This window comes from Trichinella spiralis (assembly GCF_000181795.1).
Source record: "Trichinella spiralis strain ISS 195 chromosome Unknown Scfld4, whole genome shotgun sequence".
In the NCBI taxonomy this organism is placed as follows: domain Eukaryota; kingdom Metazoa; phylum Nematoda; class Enoplea; order Trichinellida; family Trichinellidae; genus Trichinella; species Trichinella spiralis.
The window spans coordinates 3,112,341-3,126,578 of NW_003526943.1; the positions used below are offsets into that span (position 1 = coordinate 3,112,341).

The following is a 14,238-nucleotide window of genomic DNA, read 5'->3' on the forward strand; positions in this document are numbered from 1 at the left end:
ATGCTACAAGAATATTTGATCATAAAAATAGTGCCGTAGTAATGTAAATTCATCTAGAATTTTTACTCTGTAAAAAAGTATGACATGACAGTTTTGTGCAATAATTTAACAAGTTTTAGATCAGAGATAGTGAATGAATGGGTGTGGTGATACTCGGTCCCGCTTTTCTCTCATAGGTCTTTGCTCACGCTATTTTATTAGACCGTCAAATCTGTGTTGTATTGGTTTTCATTGTATTTGGCCGTGAAGTCTTAGTCGTAATGGTTTTCGTTGTCTAATTCCTCAGTGAAGTCTTTGTCGCATTGGTTTTTTTTGTCTAATTGCTCATTGATTCAAACTCTTCAGTTGTGATTAAGATTTGACGGTCCAATAAAATAGCGTGGGTAATGACCAATGAGAGAAAAGCGGGACCGAGTAGTACCAAACCTTCTTGAATTTTTACACTTTGACAAAGTTATGACATTTCAGTTTTGTGCAATAATATAACAAATTTTTGATCAGAAATATTAAATGAATGTTATTACTTGAACATATTCATATTGCAAAACTAGGCAATAAAAAATTGTAACCACCACACTAAATAAGTATGCATAATCATAAACTAAACACTCAAAAACTGACAGTATTTTAGCTACATCTTTATACTTTTACATTTAAAACAAAAACGTATTATTCTGGTAATAAAATTTCACGCTACTTATTCAGTGTTCTGCAAAACAAAGTTTGCACATACAATTACTGCTAACATCACAAAATATATCTGCCAGCACAATGTGTCAACAGTTTCAGAAAATTAATAGTACTACTCAAACGTTAAACATTTTAAACGTAAACAGAATATTTGATAATCAGGTACATTGTTTACTGTGAACACTACGTTGGCAAAACATGCTAAATTTTGAAATACATTTTCCATTAACATTTAACGCTTTGTATAATGAATTCTGTAGAATTTACTTAAACAGCAAAGTAAACTTCACTCATTTTTATTTATTTATTTCCTGTCTGGTTTCAACACTAAAGTGGTATTTTAGGAAATTTGTTTAGTTGATTCAGCATTTTAGAAGCTCACGAAGTTCAGATTCCATCATCAATATTACAGATTACGTTCACAAAAGGTGAGCCGATGGCAAGAGTGCATGTTTTAAAGAAAAATGTCAGGGCATTCCCATTCCTGGTGCACCTTTCACATTTAAGTAATTATTATTCTTCATTTGAAAGTATTTTAGTCCTGTTATTTTAAAATGAGCTCAGCAACTAATGATCAAATTGAAGAAGCAAAAAAAATCGCTGCCTACACCTGCGTTAAAAATCACGTTCAGGTTAGCGTTTTACTGCTCGTTATTCGCATGTTTAATTCGCCTGTGAAAGAATAAAACTCCATTGAATATTATAAGTAGTAAAGAAAAACTTTTTTTTCAATGATATTCTACCTTTTCTGGGAAATGAAAATCCTATTTCAGAGTGGTCAAGTAATCGGTGTGGGCACCGGCTCAACTGTGGTTTATGTAGCGAAATGTTTGGGCGAAATGTACCTTAAAAAACAACTTGAACAAATTGTTTGTATTCCCACATCTTACCAAGCTCGTACACTTATACTTCAAAATGGTCTTCCGCTTGGAGATCTTGAATTATATCCTGTTTTGGACCTGTGCATTGATGGAGCTGATGAAGTCGATGAAAATCTTAATTGCATTAAAGTACGTAAAAGAAATGATATAAAAATAATTATTTCTTACTTTGTTGGTTGCCATAGTCAGAACTGTAATTTTTTTAATATATTTTGGGATTTACGAGATAATTTTTCAGGGAGGAGGAGCTTGCCTTACACAAGAAAAAATAGTGATAAACTCGTCGAAGTATTTTTATGTGGTTGCTGATTCGCGAAAGATATCCAAAAAATTAGGCGACAATTGGAGGCACATACCGATTGAAGTTGTGCCGATGGCTTACATGCCTGTGAGGAGAACCATTGAAAAAACCCTTGGTGGTACGTGCAATTTGCGCATGGCAGTTCGTAAAGCTGGTCCAGTTGTAACGGACAACGCAAATTTTGTTTTGGATTGGATATTTCCGAAAATAGATAAAAATGTGGACTGGATTTCAATCCATAATACGATTAAGTTAATTGTTGGTGTAGTTGAGACTGGATTATTTATTAGATTAGCACAGAAAGCATATTTTGGCAAAGAAAATGGCGAAGTTTGTGAAATGTCTGCGAACGAAGAACGCTTGATCAATCGCTTACCATTTCCATCAGAGTTTCAGCAGAATGGTTCTATTGTGCCTTGAATTTTTCACTGTTTTTTTCAGTTAATTATTCCCGCTTCCATGCTATAATGATTAATTAAATATGAATTTTTGGTAAAAACGTTTCTAAAATTTAAGGACAGTATGAAATGATTTGCAAGTATGTTAATGTATGCATATATATAATTTTGCATTTGTGCATGCTGAATACATGAATGAATTTAATTTTTCAGCTGTGTATTGTTTTTTAACAAAGTCTTGTCAAATTCTTGAAATATAACAGCATTCTGCAAAATTTAGTTTATTAGGAAAATTAGAATATAAATATGCAAATTGGTATAAAAATTAAATTGTAGTTGATAGATAACTTTTACTGTTTAGTGAAAGTTTTCCTGTTTACTAATTGCACATGTTATTGTAACTGTTGGCCTTTTAGCAATTTATGTAGTTTTACAGTTGTAAGCTTAACTTTGGAAAACCTCTATACGATATGGCTGATGGCGTTTTATGAATGTAAAAGTTTATATTTATTATACAGCTAATAATAAAATAAAAAATCAAAGAAATTGAGATAAAATACGCATAATGAAAGACAGTGAAGAAAAATAATATTGCTACAATAGTGCTGTAAGCTGTGGTTTTCAAAAAATGTTATTTCTTCTACTGAAATTATGAAGTTGAATTATGAAAACATCACAGATCATCATATTTGTCAAGGGTTATCCAACATTATTTAATAGAACACTGCACGAAATATTTGTCTAGTAATACTGACAAACAAGTAAAAACAGTAATACTGAAATGCTCAAAAGTTGTAAAAAAAACTGTTTCTTTCTAAGAATGTTTTTTAAGGTAAAAAGAGCTTTTTTGAATGTTATAAATAATGTGTTTGTAGTTTTTAAAAACGTGAATAAATAGTAATTTTAAAAAGTTACTAAGATTTGCTAGTTAAAAGTGAGAAAGCTCTGTTTTTGTACAGCGATGTAGTTTTAACAGTATTCTAGTAGTGAAATAAATGCTAACTACGTTGGAATTATTATGCTAATGATGATTTTTTATTTTACTTCTTTTGATGATAACACTGATAAAGAAATTCACAGTTTCATGTTTGCATTCAGTTCTGCAAAATAAAGGTTCTAGGTACATGTTAGAATTTTTTTATAGTGCTGATCAAATTTTTATTAAACTGTATAATAGATATTTGAATTTATATCTTGTAGCAAAGATTATTAATTTGAAATATATGAGTCACTGATTAGATTTAAACTAAATAGAAACAGAATATCATTTTACATTTCCTGATAAATTGTTTTTAAGTTATTCAAAAATTTGTATTTATTTTTTAAAAATAAATATCAATTAATGTGGAAACAATTTCACCGTAGTCAATCTTTCAATTAGAAATTTCAGTAAATATGTAAATAGTAAATAAATTTTCATTTAAAATTTAAAATTGTTAAATACGATTAGTTATTTATCATTTCAAATGTAAACAAATAAATAAGACTATATTAATAAACAGATGATATATACAGATGGTCATATCAAACGGGAAATGTTAAAATAAATAATAAAGAAAGAATAGAGTTAATTCACTTGTTGGACAATGAATAATCAACATTTTAATTGAAAACTGAAAGCAATTATTATATGTTCAACATGTTTCAAACAATGTAACTTTGAGATATGCTGCAAATGGTACATAAACAAGCCCACATATTTTCCAATCAGAGGATTAAACAGTAGTTGTAAACTTTTGTTTCCGTGTGAATTAACAATAGAAAATGAATGAATGAAATAGAATTACTTATTAATAAATATATTCATCTGAAACTTGTGTAGTTTGCACTTCAATCGTATTTCAAAATGCATCTAACTGTTTTTGCTGTGATTTCTTTATTCGCATTTTCTTTTTTGACAGAAGGCAGAGTAAGAAACTTTCAAACTGTGCAATGCAAGTGAAATTCGTCAATATGATTACTTTAGAGCATTTGGAATGAAATGAAAGAACATTCACGTGTTAGCAAAGATACGATTCAGGCGAATATGGAATTTATGCAAAAATTAAAAGCACAGATGATGGACACTTCTCCAAGAGAAAACAAATTCAGAAAACGCATCATTGTCAGTTTGTTTTTAAAATGAAAACACCAAATAATCGTTTTCATCATTTCTAGGTTGATAAAAGCGATGAAAGAAAGCCATTTGAAAATTCTGAATTATTTCAAACTGACGTTATGCTTTCTAAGAGTGATATTGAAATTTTATCCGATGAACTTCTTCATGACAAACAACATAAAAAAAGGTTTCCTTTGATTTTTTGAATTTAAACACAATTATATCGATGCTTAAGTATGAAATGAACATTTTTAGCAGATCGTCAACACGTTCAGGAATTATTAAAGATCTGAATAACCGTTGGCCTACTGTAATTCCTTATAAGTTTGAAAGCAACGCTACAGTTGAAGGTACGTAGGTGAGCTGTCTACGCAGAAAATTGTTATTTACTACTTTTAGACGAAAAGAATTCACCCGTAAATGAAAGCCAAGTAGAATTAGGCTTAAAATGGTGGGAAGAACACACGTGTCTCACTTTCGTTAGAAATGATAATCCTTCTGAGGATACAGATTATCTAACATTCATTGATGATGAGGGGTAAGATTCGTATCAAGGAATTTCATATTTGCTGAATAAGCAGAATTTATTTATAGCTGCTGAATTTTGACCTAATTCTTAAAATTTATTTAATTCAAGAATTTCTCAATTTATAAATCAATTCGTTTTTTTTCATTAAAAAATTCTGAACTTTAAGTTTTACAAAACTTTAAAATAAATAAAGTAAAACGTTTTGCAAAAAATCAATGTAAAAAAAGAAAAAGAAATCTACTTGAAGTACAATTCATGTTTGAAAATATTGATTATTAAAGTAAGTTACATTGCTTCTGTTATTAATTTCTTTTTAATACAGAAATAGATGTATTTACGTCATATTCCGTATGTTCATATTGTAAATGTCGGATTACTTGCTTCTGAATAAATATATATAATATATTTGATGTTATTTTTGATTCATTTTACTTTCTTCAGCTGCTGGTCTTATATTGGTAAACAAGGTGGAAGGCAAGAAGTTTCCCTTCCAGGTTACTGTAGTCCGTTGTATGTAGTTACCCATGAAGTAGCTCACGCTCTCGGACTCCATCATACACAAAATCGCCCAGACAGAGACAGATATGTTTATTTAAACCATACAAATATTAAATCATCAAAAGCCTACAATTATCGACTAACAACATTTGATGCTGTTGATGTAGAAGAAATTCCATATGATTATCAGTCAGTCATGCACTATCCGAGCAAAGTAAAATGAATTCTTTAAAAAACTAATTAATATAATATATGATTTCAGGGTTTTGCTCTGGATAATAACTATGATGTCATAATATCTAGAGATCCATTGTATGCTACAAGCTTTGGATATCGAGAAGAACCTTCTTTTTATGACATCAAATTGGTGAATAAACATTACTGCAGCGGTAAATATATTTAAAAAATGTAAATGCAATTGCTGAAGCAATGTGCTATTTAGAATCATGCTCCCATATAAGAAATAAATGCAAAAACGGTGGTTATCCAAATCCAAAATACTGCAATACATGCATTTGTCCATCATTCTTTGAAGGAGAGTTTTGCCAAAATGTAAAAAGTAAATTACATGTTCCTAATGATTATACATTCTCTTCAATGAATTGACATCAATATTTTATACAGGGACAGATGATCCAAATTGTGGACAGCATGTGATTAAACCTACTTCAACTCCATACAAATTAAATATCACAGGACGTGCTGACTGCATTTGGAAAGTGAAAGTGAGTAGTCAGTATTACCTGGCAAGTTTTAATTTAGTAAATGCAAAATATTTAGGTTCCAAAAGGTCATACAATTCAGTTTTGGTTTTACAAGTTTGAATTTTCATGCAACAAACCCTGCACAGACCATTATTTTGGAATTAAATATAAAAAAGATATGGCCTATTCAATGGCGCTGTAAGTGACCACAGTTTCTTAAACTAAAATTCACTAATTGAACAGTCAAATCATGAAGATTGTCGTCACTCCATTATGCAGCAGTTTTGGAAATATAATTCAACTTATTTAATACTTTGCTATTTAGCTTGTGCTGTGATAATCCCGGGACAATTCAAACAGAAGGCAATGTCGCTATCTTAAAATACAGTGGAACTTGGTCTACAAGAGGAATTGAGTTGTACATGCGGCAAAGTATGCATTTATATAATTAATACATGATGTAATAATTAAATATCATATTAAAGATTTATTCTAAAACTGTAAAAACGGGATTTTCATGTTTTATTGTTTAATTATAGAAAAACAGTTAATTTTGAAATTCTAAAATATCTGAAAATGCATAATAGTAAATAATTTCAAAATTAAAGGCTAGAATTTAGAATTTAGTTAATTATGTGTCTGTTTTATGACAATTTTATTATTATTTCCTTTTATTAGACAGGTATAAATATAAGCAACATATTGTAAAATGTAAATAGTTGCTTACACTTACTTTGATGTTATTTCTCTTATTTTTCTTTTAGTATGAGAAGAAGTAAGAAAACCTCTACGAAGAATCATAATGAAAATCAAAAATTTTTTTATCAAATAAAATCTGTAAAAGATTATGAAAAAATGCAATTTTGTTCTTTAATTCATTGAATTTAGCAATGCATGCTTAACAAGTTATGTAAATTTTATTAATGAAGCAATAAACCACTCTGAAATTATGCAGATAAAATGATTACTTTAATAAAACATTGTAATGCCAAATCTAATATTTGGCTGGAATGCAATAAAATACATAGTATTTTAGATGTCCAAGATTATATTTAATTCACATTAAATATTCTTAGAAATAAGCTTCAAAATATTATGCACATTTTAACGTTTAAATTAGTGATGAATGTTTACTGGAAATTATTCAAGAATTATTGTAGAATGTAAAAAGATTTATTTTACTTTAGAATATCAATTTTACTTAAATAGAAACTATAAATTGAGCATTTAAATAATTTTCCTTTTAAAATATTCAAAATAGAATAAGCTCTAAATTATTCATTATATGAAATGAAGAATGACAATCAAGATAGTGTGCGCAAGTGGGCAATTTATCGTTATGTAATAGCCATTGCTTTAACAAACTTCGACGTACAAATCGAACTAATGCTAATTTTATCATGCACAAGCATGTTCTTCTTATTCACTTTTTAATCAGAAAATCTTTGCTTGATATCTTTGCCGAATCGAATCGCCTCTGCAGAAATGATGCAGATGCAAGATAAGATGCTGAATTAGAAAGTACTTCAAAAAATAATTTTATCTAAGAGCTGGTTTTTTCACAATTGAAGTAAAGTTTAAAAGTTAAGTCAGAATAGAATCCAATTTTCATCAATATATATATTAAACATTTCAATGGAATTTCTTAAGAAATGCAGAATGAAAAAATTAACATCAAGAACCTATAAAGCATTTACATTTATATTGGATATTCCAAAATTAATAAATATATAACAATCATATACTAGTTTAAAGCGTTACGACAATAAATTTTCAAAACTACAATAAAAAAGCATATATTTCTGTGCAGTAATGATGTAGTAACAATGCAGATGTAACAAGTAATAGTGAATTTAGAAAAGTCCAACATTTACTTGTTATATTTCATTATCTCATTCAATAGATTCATATGCTTCTGAACAAACAAACTGCAGTGAGTGGTATTATTCAATTCGAAATTATAGTTATCATAAGTAGTAAGCATTTAAGATTTGCAAAATACTTTTGCTATAAATGCATGCTAATAAGCCAAAAATAAATTATTTATACAAAATTTTAAAAATATTTTTTTCACAGTATTTTTCAATCATCCAATATCATTTAATTGTAGTTTTTATCATAAATATGAATAATACGTTTTTTGAAAATTAAAATATTAGGAAAAAATGTCTGCATAGAACTGTTTTATGACATGCATGTAGAGAAAAAATACAAAAGAATTTATTCATATTTTGTCTAATGCATTCGTAAAATAAGACAATAAGCTTTGTTTTAGTATAATTACGCGCTGCTCAAAAGATTATTTTATCCAGCATGATCAAAATAAATTTTGAATATTCTTGCATACAAAATCAATCAGTTATGCCACATTTTAAACTGAAATCATTTTGCGTAACATCAATACTTATTCATACGGATCATTCATCACAAAATAATAGATAATTTCATAAAAAAGGTTTTTCAGAATCTTTTTTTAAGCATCTTACAATGTTAAATTACAGCTTTAAAATAAAATTTCTTATCAGTGTAGTTTTTATAGAAAACAATTTTGATTTTCAATCTACATTTTACCATCAAATAGCACATTTTGACAGCATTCAAAATTAAAAAAATGTTTTAAAAAATAATTCGAGTAAGTAATAAATTTATAAAAAAACGTTTACTGAAATTAAAATTCGTATCATCAATTATTTTGATCAGTAACATTGATTGTCTGTCGATCTGTTAATTCGATTACATGGGTAGTGAAAAATTATATTTTACAATGTAGAAATATTATGTAGTATTTTTTGGTTTTGAATTATTTTTCATCAGCAATAAATATGTAAATATTTTTATTTCTGTTCATATTGTGCAATGTTTGCTTAAAAGCGATGAAAATGATGCTTAAAAGTGGAATAACGTTGGTTGGTGATCAAAGTGGACCGACCGAAAACGGCAAACAGCAATTTTCTCCACAAGTAACAGAAGAAAATTTAGATAAAATCAAAAATCAATCCACATTCAAAATTGCTCTTTAGTTTCTGACAAATATCCACTTCAGTAATTTTGAAAAACTCAAATGACCATACTTTTCGATCAGAAAGATAATTTAGCTATCACATTGCAGAAGAAGTGGAATTTACTTTGGAAAAAGTTGTTCAACTGAAAAAGCTGCATTTCAGTTTCTTAAATTTAGCAATAAAAAACTAACAATATAAATGTAATAAATAATTTCCTTATGCTTATTTAAGGCTACTGTTATTTTTTTCTAAAATTTTTGTAAACTACATTTATTCAGCAATGATTAGTTGAATGGATTAAATTTGAAAATGACAACAATCACTATTACATTTAGCTGAAATTCATCTTATTCATTTTCCTATAATAATTCCTATAGAAGCGATAAAATAGTGTCATAATCACTTTGCATCAATTTATTGATTATAAACAACACTTCATTATTATGACATGATAGACTGACATCGATAAGGTAGTGTATTTCGTTTTCAATAGATAAAATTTTTTTAATCTCTCATATTTTATCTCAAGTCTGCTTGTTTATCAAGTCTTCACAAAAATTTTGCTGATTTTCACGGTGCTTTCAAAAATCTATTTCTGTAATATCTTCCATCAAAAATATGCAATGTCTGTCATTTACAAAGAGGGAAAAGTGCAATATATGTACAGAAATTAATATACATGTTATGAGTTTTCATAACACTTTTTAAAATAAGTTTGAGGAAAAAGCATTCTGTAATGTTATCACTGTATGATTATTAATTGTAAAGCTGTGGAAGCTTTTTTGAGCTTTTTAAAAGAATAACTTAAAATAGTTTACTTGCGGTTGTAAAAAATTTCTACTTCACATAATTCAAATTTTATAATTGTGCTAATTTGAAAGTACGTTAAGAAATCCAATAATGTTGTACATGAGAAGGCATTTCGAAAAAAGCGAAAAAATATTTTTTTAATTGTATAATTAAAACAGAGCTTTTAATCTAACATTTCAAAAAAAACCCTTTCAACAGTTATCAGCTTTTTTATTGGTTAGTCATGTTCAAATGATGTTGCAAATTTTCAATGACACACCGAAATTAATTTCTTTGTCTCCAACAAATTTACTTTGTCAAAATGTATTTATTTTATTTAAATTGCTTCAGGCATAACGATGTTACCTGTCATGCGTTCGGTTTTGAGCAAAGCAATAAAATTTTGGGAATGTGTGAAAAATTAATAAAAGGGGGATATATATATATATATTTATTTATTTATTTATAGATATACATATATTTTTTATAATTGAAACTTTCACAGTTTCTCACAGCAAATAATTATTTCAATTTTACTCAACTATGATATAGATTTGCCTGTTACCCACATCGCTTGGTGATGCATTTATTTATTATTTTGCTTTCATGTTTGTTTACCTAACCAGCAGGCAGGTAGGCGTGGTGTGAAACTGCGGCATTGTTAAAATGCCTGTCAACTGTTGGAAATAGCTGCCGGGAAAATGCTTCGACGTTGACCATTAAAAATCCTTTCCTTTAATTTCATCTTAAATTGTTTTAATGTTGCAACAATCACGCTAACATGTTTTCTTTCATGTTCCTACTAACGTCCAAAGTCACTTTTATGCTAATAAAAGATTGTTTAACAAAGCTTGAAATCTTTTCTCTCTTTGTTTTATTTGAAAAACCATTCACAGTTTTTTTATTTGGATTTATTAAAATTAAGGTGTAAATTTTTTATAAGTTTGTTCAGGTGAATTTTGTTTATTTTTATTTCAAACTTTAATGTTTTCTTGCTGTTGACAAAGATTAAGAAGTATAAAGAGATGCCGATCACTGATTATATTATTCCAATATTGGTGTTTAACAGAAGCGAACGCTACATATTTGTTGAAACATTCAGCAATTTCAAAGAAAAGTAAAATAAAATGAATAAATAAAAGTAAAATGTAAAGATATGCAACAATCCATCAATGGAACGACTCAAACTGTTGCACATATTTTTGCTAATTTTCAAAGCATGTGCTTGTTGCCGTGTATGTGTATGTGTGTGTGTATGAAGTGATTGCATCAATTGGTTGAAAACATAATTTCTTTTTTAGCACGTAAAAGTGAAAGCTGTGGAAACGTGTGCAATTTCAAAAACCATTAAATAAAACTGCTTGCTTTTCAAACCCTAAACAACGCATATTATTTGTACATATATATATATATATGGTTCCATTTTTATTTGTAATTCATATATGCATATATGTATGTATTGCCTCATGATTAAACAAAATATGTTAATCTAGCGACTGGAAATAATATAAATCTTATCGGTGAGAAATTGTTGGCTTAACTTGTGAACTATTTGATCTCCTCTTTGTTATTGTGATATCCACTTGACCTGTGAACTAAATACTTTAATCCATATGACATCAGTTATTTAAGCATAATTAAATAACAGCACGCTGTGCAAAAGTCATTTCACTTTTCAAAAATTGTGAAATACAACTAATATTTTTTTCTGTTTAACATCGGAGACAAAAATATAAATTATAAAAATAAGCATTAACTTTGCAGCTTTAGTATTTAAAGCTTTAAAAGTATTTTTGCTTTCAAACCAATGTTCTTAAAAGAAGAGATAAAGTAGATTTGGATATTCTACAGTTATAATAAAAGTAATACTAATGACACATATATATGTGCGTGTGTGTATGTTTATTTATATTTATCCGTATTTAGCAGTTATCGAAGACAAGATGAATGTGAAACAATGAAGCGTTGATATTGAACAATCAATGTATAGTTGGAGAGTCGTCAACAAAGGGGTGGATCTACTTAGGTAAGTTGAGAAAGGGCGAGGGCACCCACTTTAACGACCCCCTTCTGACTGCGATCATGATGATTGTAGGTCGTCAGTGCAGTTGGACAAAAATTTAGCTTGACCGCTTAAAAGAACCGCTAATGCAATATTGCATTCCCACTTTTAAAATTACTTTTCATTTAGCCTTGACATTGCAATTCATTGTGCATTGGTTGTGTTGGTATTAACAGAAAAAAACAATGACAATGTAGAACAATCGGACTCAAATTGTAGGATTATTCAGGCGTCAACAGATATAATTAGCATTATCAAAGAGCATCATTAACAAGTCAGGAAGCCATTAAGTCAGTTTATGTAATACACACTGATATAGCAAAACGATTTTTCCCCCACATCTGCTCATTGTTCTCTTCTGTTCATTGTTCTTCTCTGTGATGTTTAACACCAATTTGCAAGTGTTGAGGTATTTGTTCATACCAAAAAAAGTGTGAAAGTTGTTAGTATGCTTTTTTCTTCCATTCCGTTTAGATTATTTTCTTCATTAACAGCAGCACGGTTAATAAGTAACATTAATAGCCATTACGTAGGGAAAAAAGTTAAACATATTGTTATGCATGAGTACAAAAGTGAAATAAATTTCTTTTTTCAGAAAATGATGTCAGTATTGTGATAACTGTTTTAAATGTATGATTCTGATCCATTGCACAATGTCGAGGATATATGATTGTAATCACAATATGCTAATGAAATATGATCTTCTGCAAAAGTAAGTGATTATTTGTCGAAGCATAATTCCGGTCATTTGGCAGTGCATCTGTTCGTTCTGTTCACATTGATGTGAAAGCTGATCTGCCGGGCTTTCCGCGTCCCCCCTGTCCGCAAAATAATAGAAAAAATTTTGACCGTTGGACATTTCTCACGTGTTTTCTCACGTGGATGTATTATTGGATCTTGCTAGTTGTTATTCGACTTCTACTGCATGCAAGTGTCGTTGGATGGTTCCGTCGAGGGGTTCGGCCACTGGTCAGCGGGGGGTCGGCCTGACAGTGATACAATGGATGAGGCCGGTCACCAGGTGGCGCCTGAAATGAGGTCCAGGAGGACGTATGTTCGGGGTTGATGATTGGACGCCGGCGGCGGCACAACGGAGCCGCTCAGTCTGGCGTGCGGCGACGTTCACACCACGGCTGAGAGACGGCGTGGCGACGTTGTTCCGCTTGAACACAATTATTTTTCGTTCAGCTGCGCCAGAGGACGAGTGAGTTGGTGAGGCAGAAATTGGATTTGCATCAATCTTAACAAATTTCACATTCCCCCTCTTTCCATGCCAACATCCAACGACGAATCAGCAAGTTGGCCGCCACTTTGCACCAATATCATCGACCAGATTAGCACAGAATTTCCTCCTCGCATTTACAACTTTCTGTTCTAAAAGCTTCATTGTTTCCACTGTTGTTGATCCACTTCAACATTTCTGATGTTAATAACATTGAATTATACGCCTCGGGCAGTGCAGTTTGTCCTAGTCGTTCACTCAACATTGTTTGGTAAGCAGAGAAAGTAAATTTCAGCTTTTCTCCTTTTTTCATGCTTTCTCGTCCATCAATGAGTGTTGTTTAGTTGGATGCTTGAATTTAGTTTTTTTGAATGAGGCCGCATGCACACCTGCCTTTTCTGGTTAGCTTATTGTCGACCGGCCGGCAGCTGCGATGCTTTGTCTGGCCGCGCTTCAAACCTCTCTCATCTTAAGCTAGTGTGTTGCCAAGCTACTCTGACCTGGCTAGGTCGATGGCGAAATATCACCACCAACTATAACTGGGTTCATTTATTGCCAGCTGAAGAAAGTTCAACTAGCCAAATTTAAATTCTATTTCATTTCACAACTACAACCATTCACCATGTATACATACAAACTGACACACATACAGAGATATGTGAAAGCTTCATTGTAACGTTTCCATATCATCTTGGGACACAATTTCCTATATATTTATTTATATAAATTTGTGCTCGTTTCTTAAAAAAGAAAGTTTTTGTAATTTGCATGAAGTGTGATGCAGTTGTTATGCTTAACATCTCACACTTCATCGCATATTTTATTACCATTGTTAGGAGGGTTTTTTCCCTCGTCTTCATCATTTACTTTTCTCATTTTCATTTCATTTCTCCGTGTCACTCATACTCAGCCTCAGGCCAGGCAAATATTGACTAGCTAATCGAATTCCTCTTGCTGACCAGCAAAAAAATTCGCGCTAAAATGAGAAACAAATCGTTCGTGCCGAGGGTCAGCAATCGTAAATATCATTGGCCTTAGCACCTGGCAGTTGGTTTTGTTTAAAC

General features: G+C 30.2%; 3 protein-coding genes across 3 annotated transcripts; 2 read left to right on the forward strand and 1 right to left on the reverse strand.

Moving 5' to 3' along the window:
• Nucleotides 1-586: 586 nt before the first annotated feature.
• On the forward strand, nt 587-3,671 carry Tsp_00805 (ribose 5-phosphate isomerase A). The gene is made up of 8 exons (XM_003376533.1): nt 587-622; nt 706-852; nt 1,065-1,118; nt 1,230-1,322; nt 1,464-1,700; nt 1,810-2,275; nt 2,707-2,769; nt 3,661-3,671. Exons 1-8 carry the CDS (start codon nt 587-589, stop codon nt 3,669-3,671), a joined length of 1,107 nt encoding a protein of 368 aa, XP_003376581.1.
• A 445-nt stretch (nt 3,672-4,116) lies between these two features.
• Tsp_00804 (putative zinc metalloproteinase nas-36) lies at nt 4,117-7,604 on the forward strand. Its single transcript, XM_003376534.1, is given in 14 exon segments — nt 4,117-4,128; nt 4,237-4,374; nt 4,428-4,555; nt 4,624-4,718; nt 4,768-4,906; nt 5,339-5,609; nt 5,658-5,784; nt 5,823-5,954; nt 6,020-6,156; nt 6,176-6,297; nt 6,425-6,531; nt 6,778-6,803; nt 7,396-7,511; nt 7,538-7,604. 14 exon segments carry the CDS (start codon nt 4,117-4,119, stop codon nt 7,602-7,604), a joined length of 1,617 nt encoding a protein of 538 aa, XP_003376582.1.
• Nucleotides 7,605-12,839: 5,235 nt separating this feature from the next.
• Nucleotides 12,840-13,311, reverse strand: Tsp_00803 (hypothetical protein). Its single transcript, XM_003376535.1, has 3 exons — nt 13,231-13,311; nt 12,971-13,192; nt 12,840-12,938 (listed from the first exon to the last, which is right to left on the reverse strand). The coding sequence occupies exons 1-3, from the start codon at nt 13,309-13,311 to the stop codon at nt 12,840-12,842; spliced, it is 402 nt and encodes a 133-aa protein (XP_003376583.1).
• Nucleotides 13,312-14,238: the final 927 nt, after the last annotated feature.

What these genes read in the sequence shown, in the direction of transcription:
- Tsp_00805 (XM_003376533.1), top strand. Translation starts at nt 587, where the DNA reads ATGCATAATCATAAACTAAACACTCAAAAACTGACA. An exon ending in AAAATCTTAATTGCATTAAA is followed by an intron (nt 1,701 to 1,809) that starts GTACGTAAAAGA and finishes ATAATTTTTCAG; the next exon opens with GGAGGAGGAGCTTGCCTTAC. An exon ending in ATCAGAGTTTCAGCAGAATG is followed by an intron (nt 2,276 to 2,706) that starts GTTCTATTGTGC and finishes GTAGTTTTACAG; the next exon opens with TTGTAAGCTTAACTTTGGAA.
- Tsp_00804 (XM_003376534.1), top strand. An exon ending in AAGCAACGCTACAGTTGAAG is followed by an intron (nt 4,719 to 4,767) that starts GTACGTAGGTGA and finishes TACTACTTTTAG; the next exon opens with ACGAAAAGAATTCACCCGTA. An exon ending in TGAGTTGTACATGCGGCAAA is followed by an intron (nt 6,532 to 6,777) that starts GTATGCATTTAT and finishes TCCTTTTATTAG; the next exon opens with ACAGGTATAAATATAAGCAA.
- Tsp_00803 (XM_003376535.1), bottom strand. Translation starts at nt 13,311, where the DNA reads ATGCGAGGAGGAAATTCTGTGCTAATCTGGTCGATGATATTGGTGCAA. An exon ending in TTGCTGATTCGTCGTTGGAT is followed by an intron (nt 13,193 to 13,230) that starts GTTGGCATGGAA and finishes AAATTTGTTAAG; the next exon opens with ATTGATGCAAATCCAATTTC. An exon ending in CTCATTTCAGGCGCCACCTG is followed by an intron (nt 12,939 to 12,970) that starts GTGACCGGCCTC and finishes TATCACTGTCAG; the next exon opens with GCCGACCCCCCGCTGACCAG.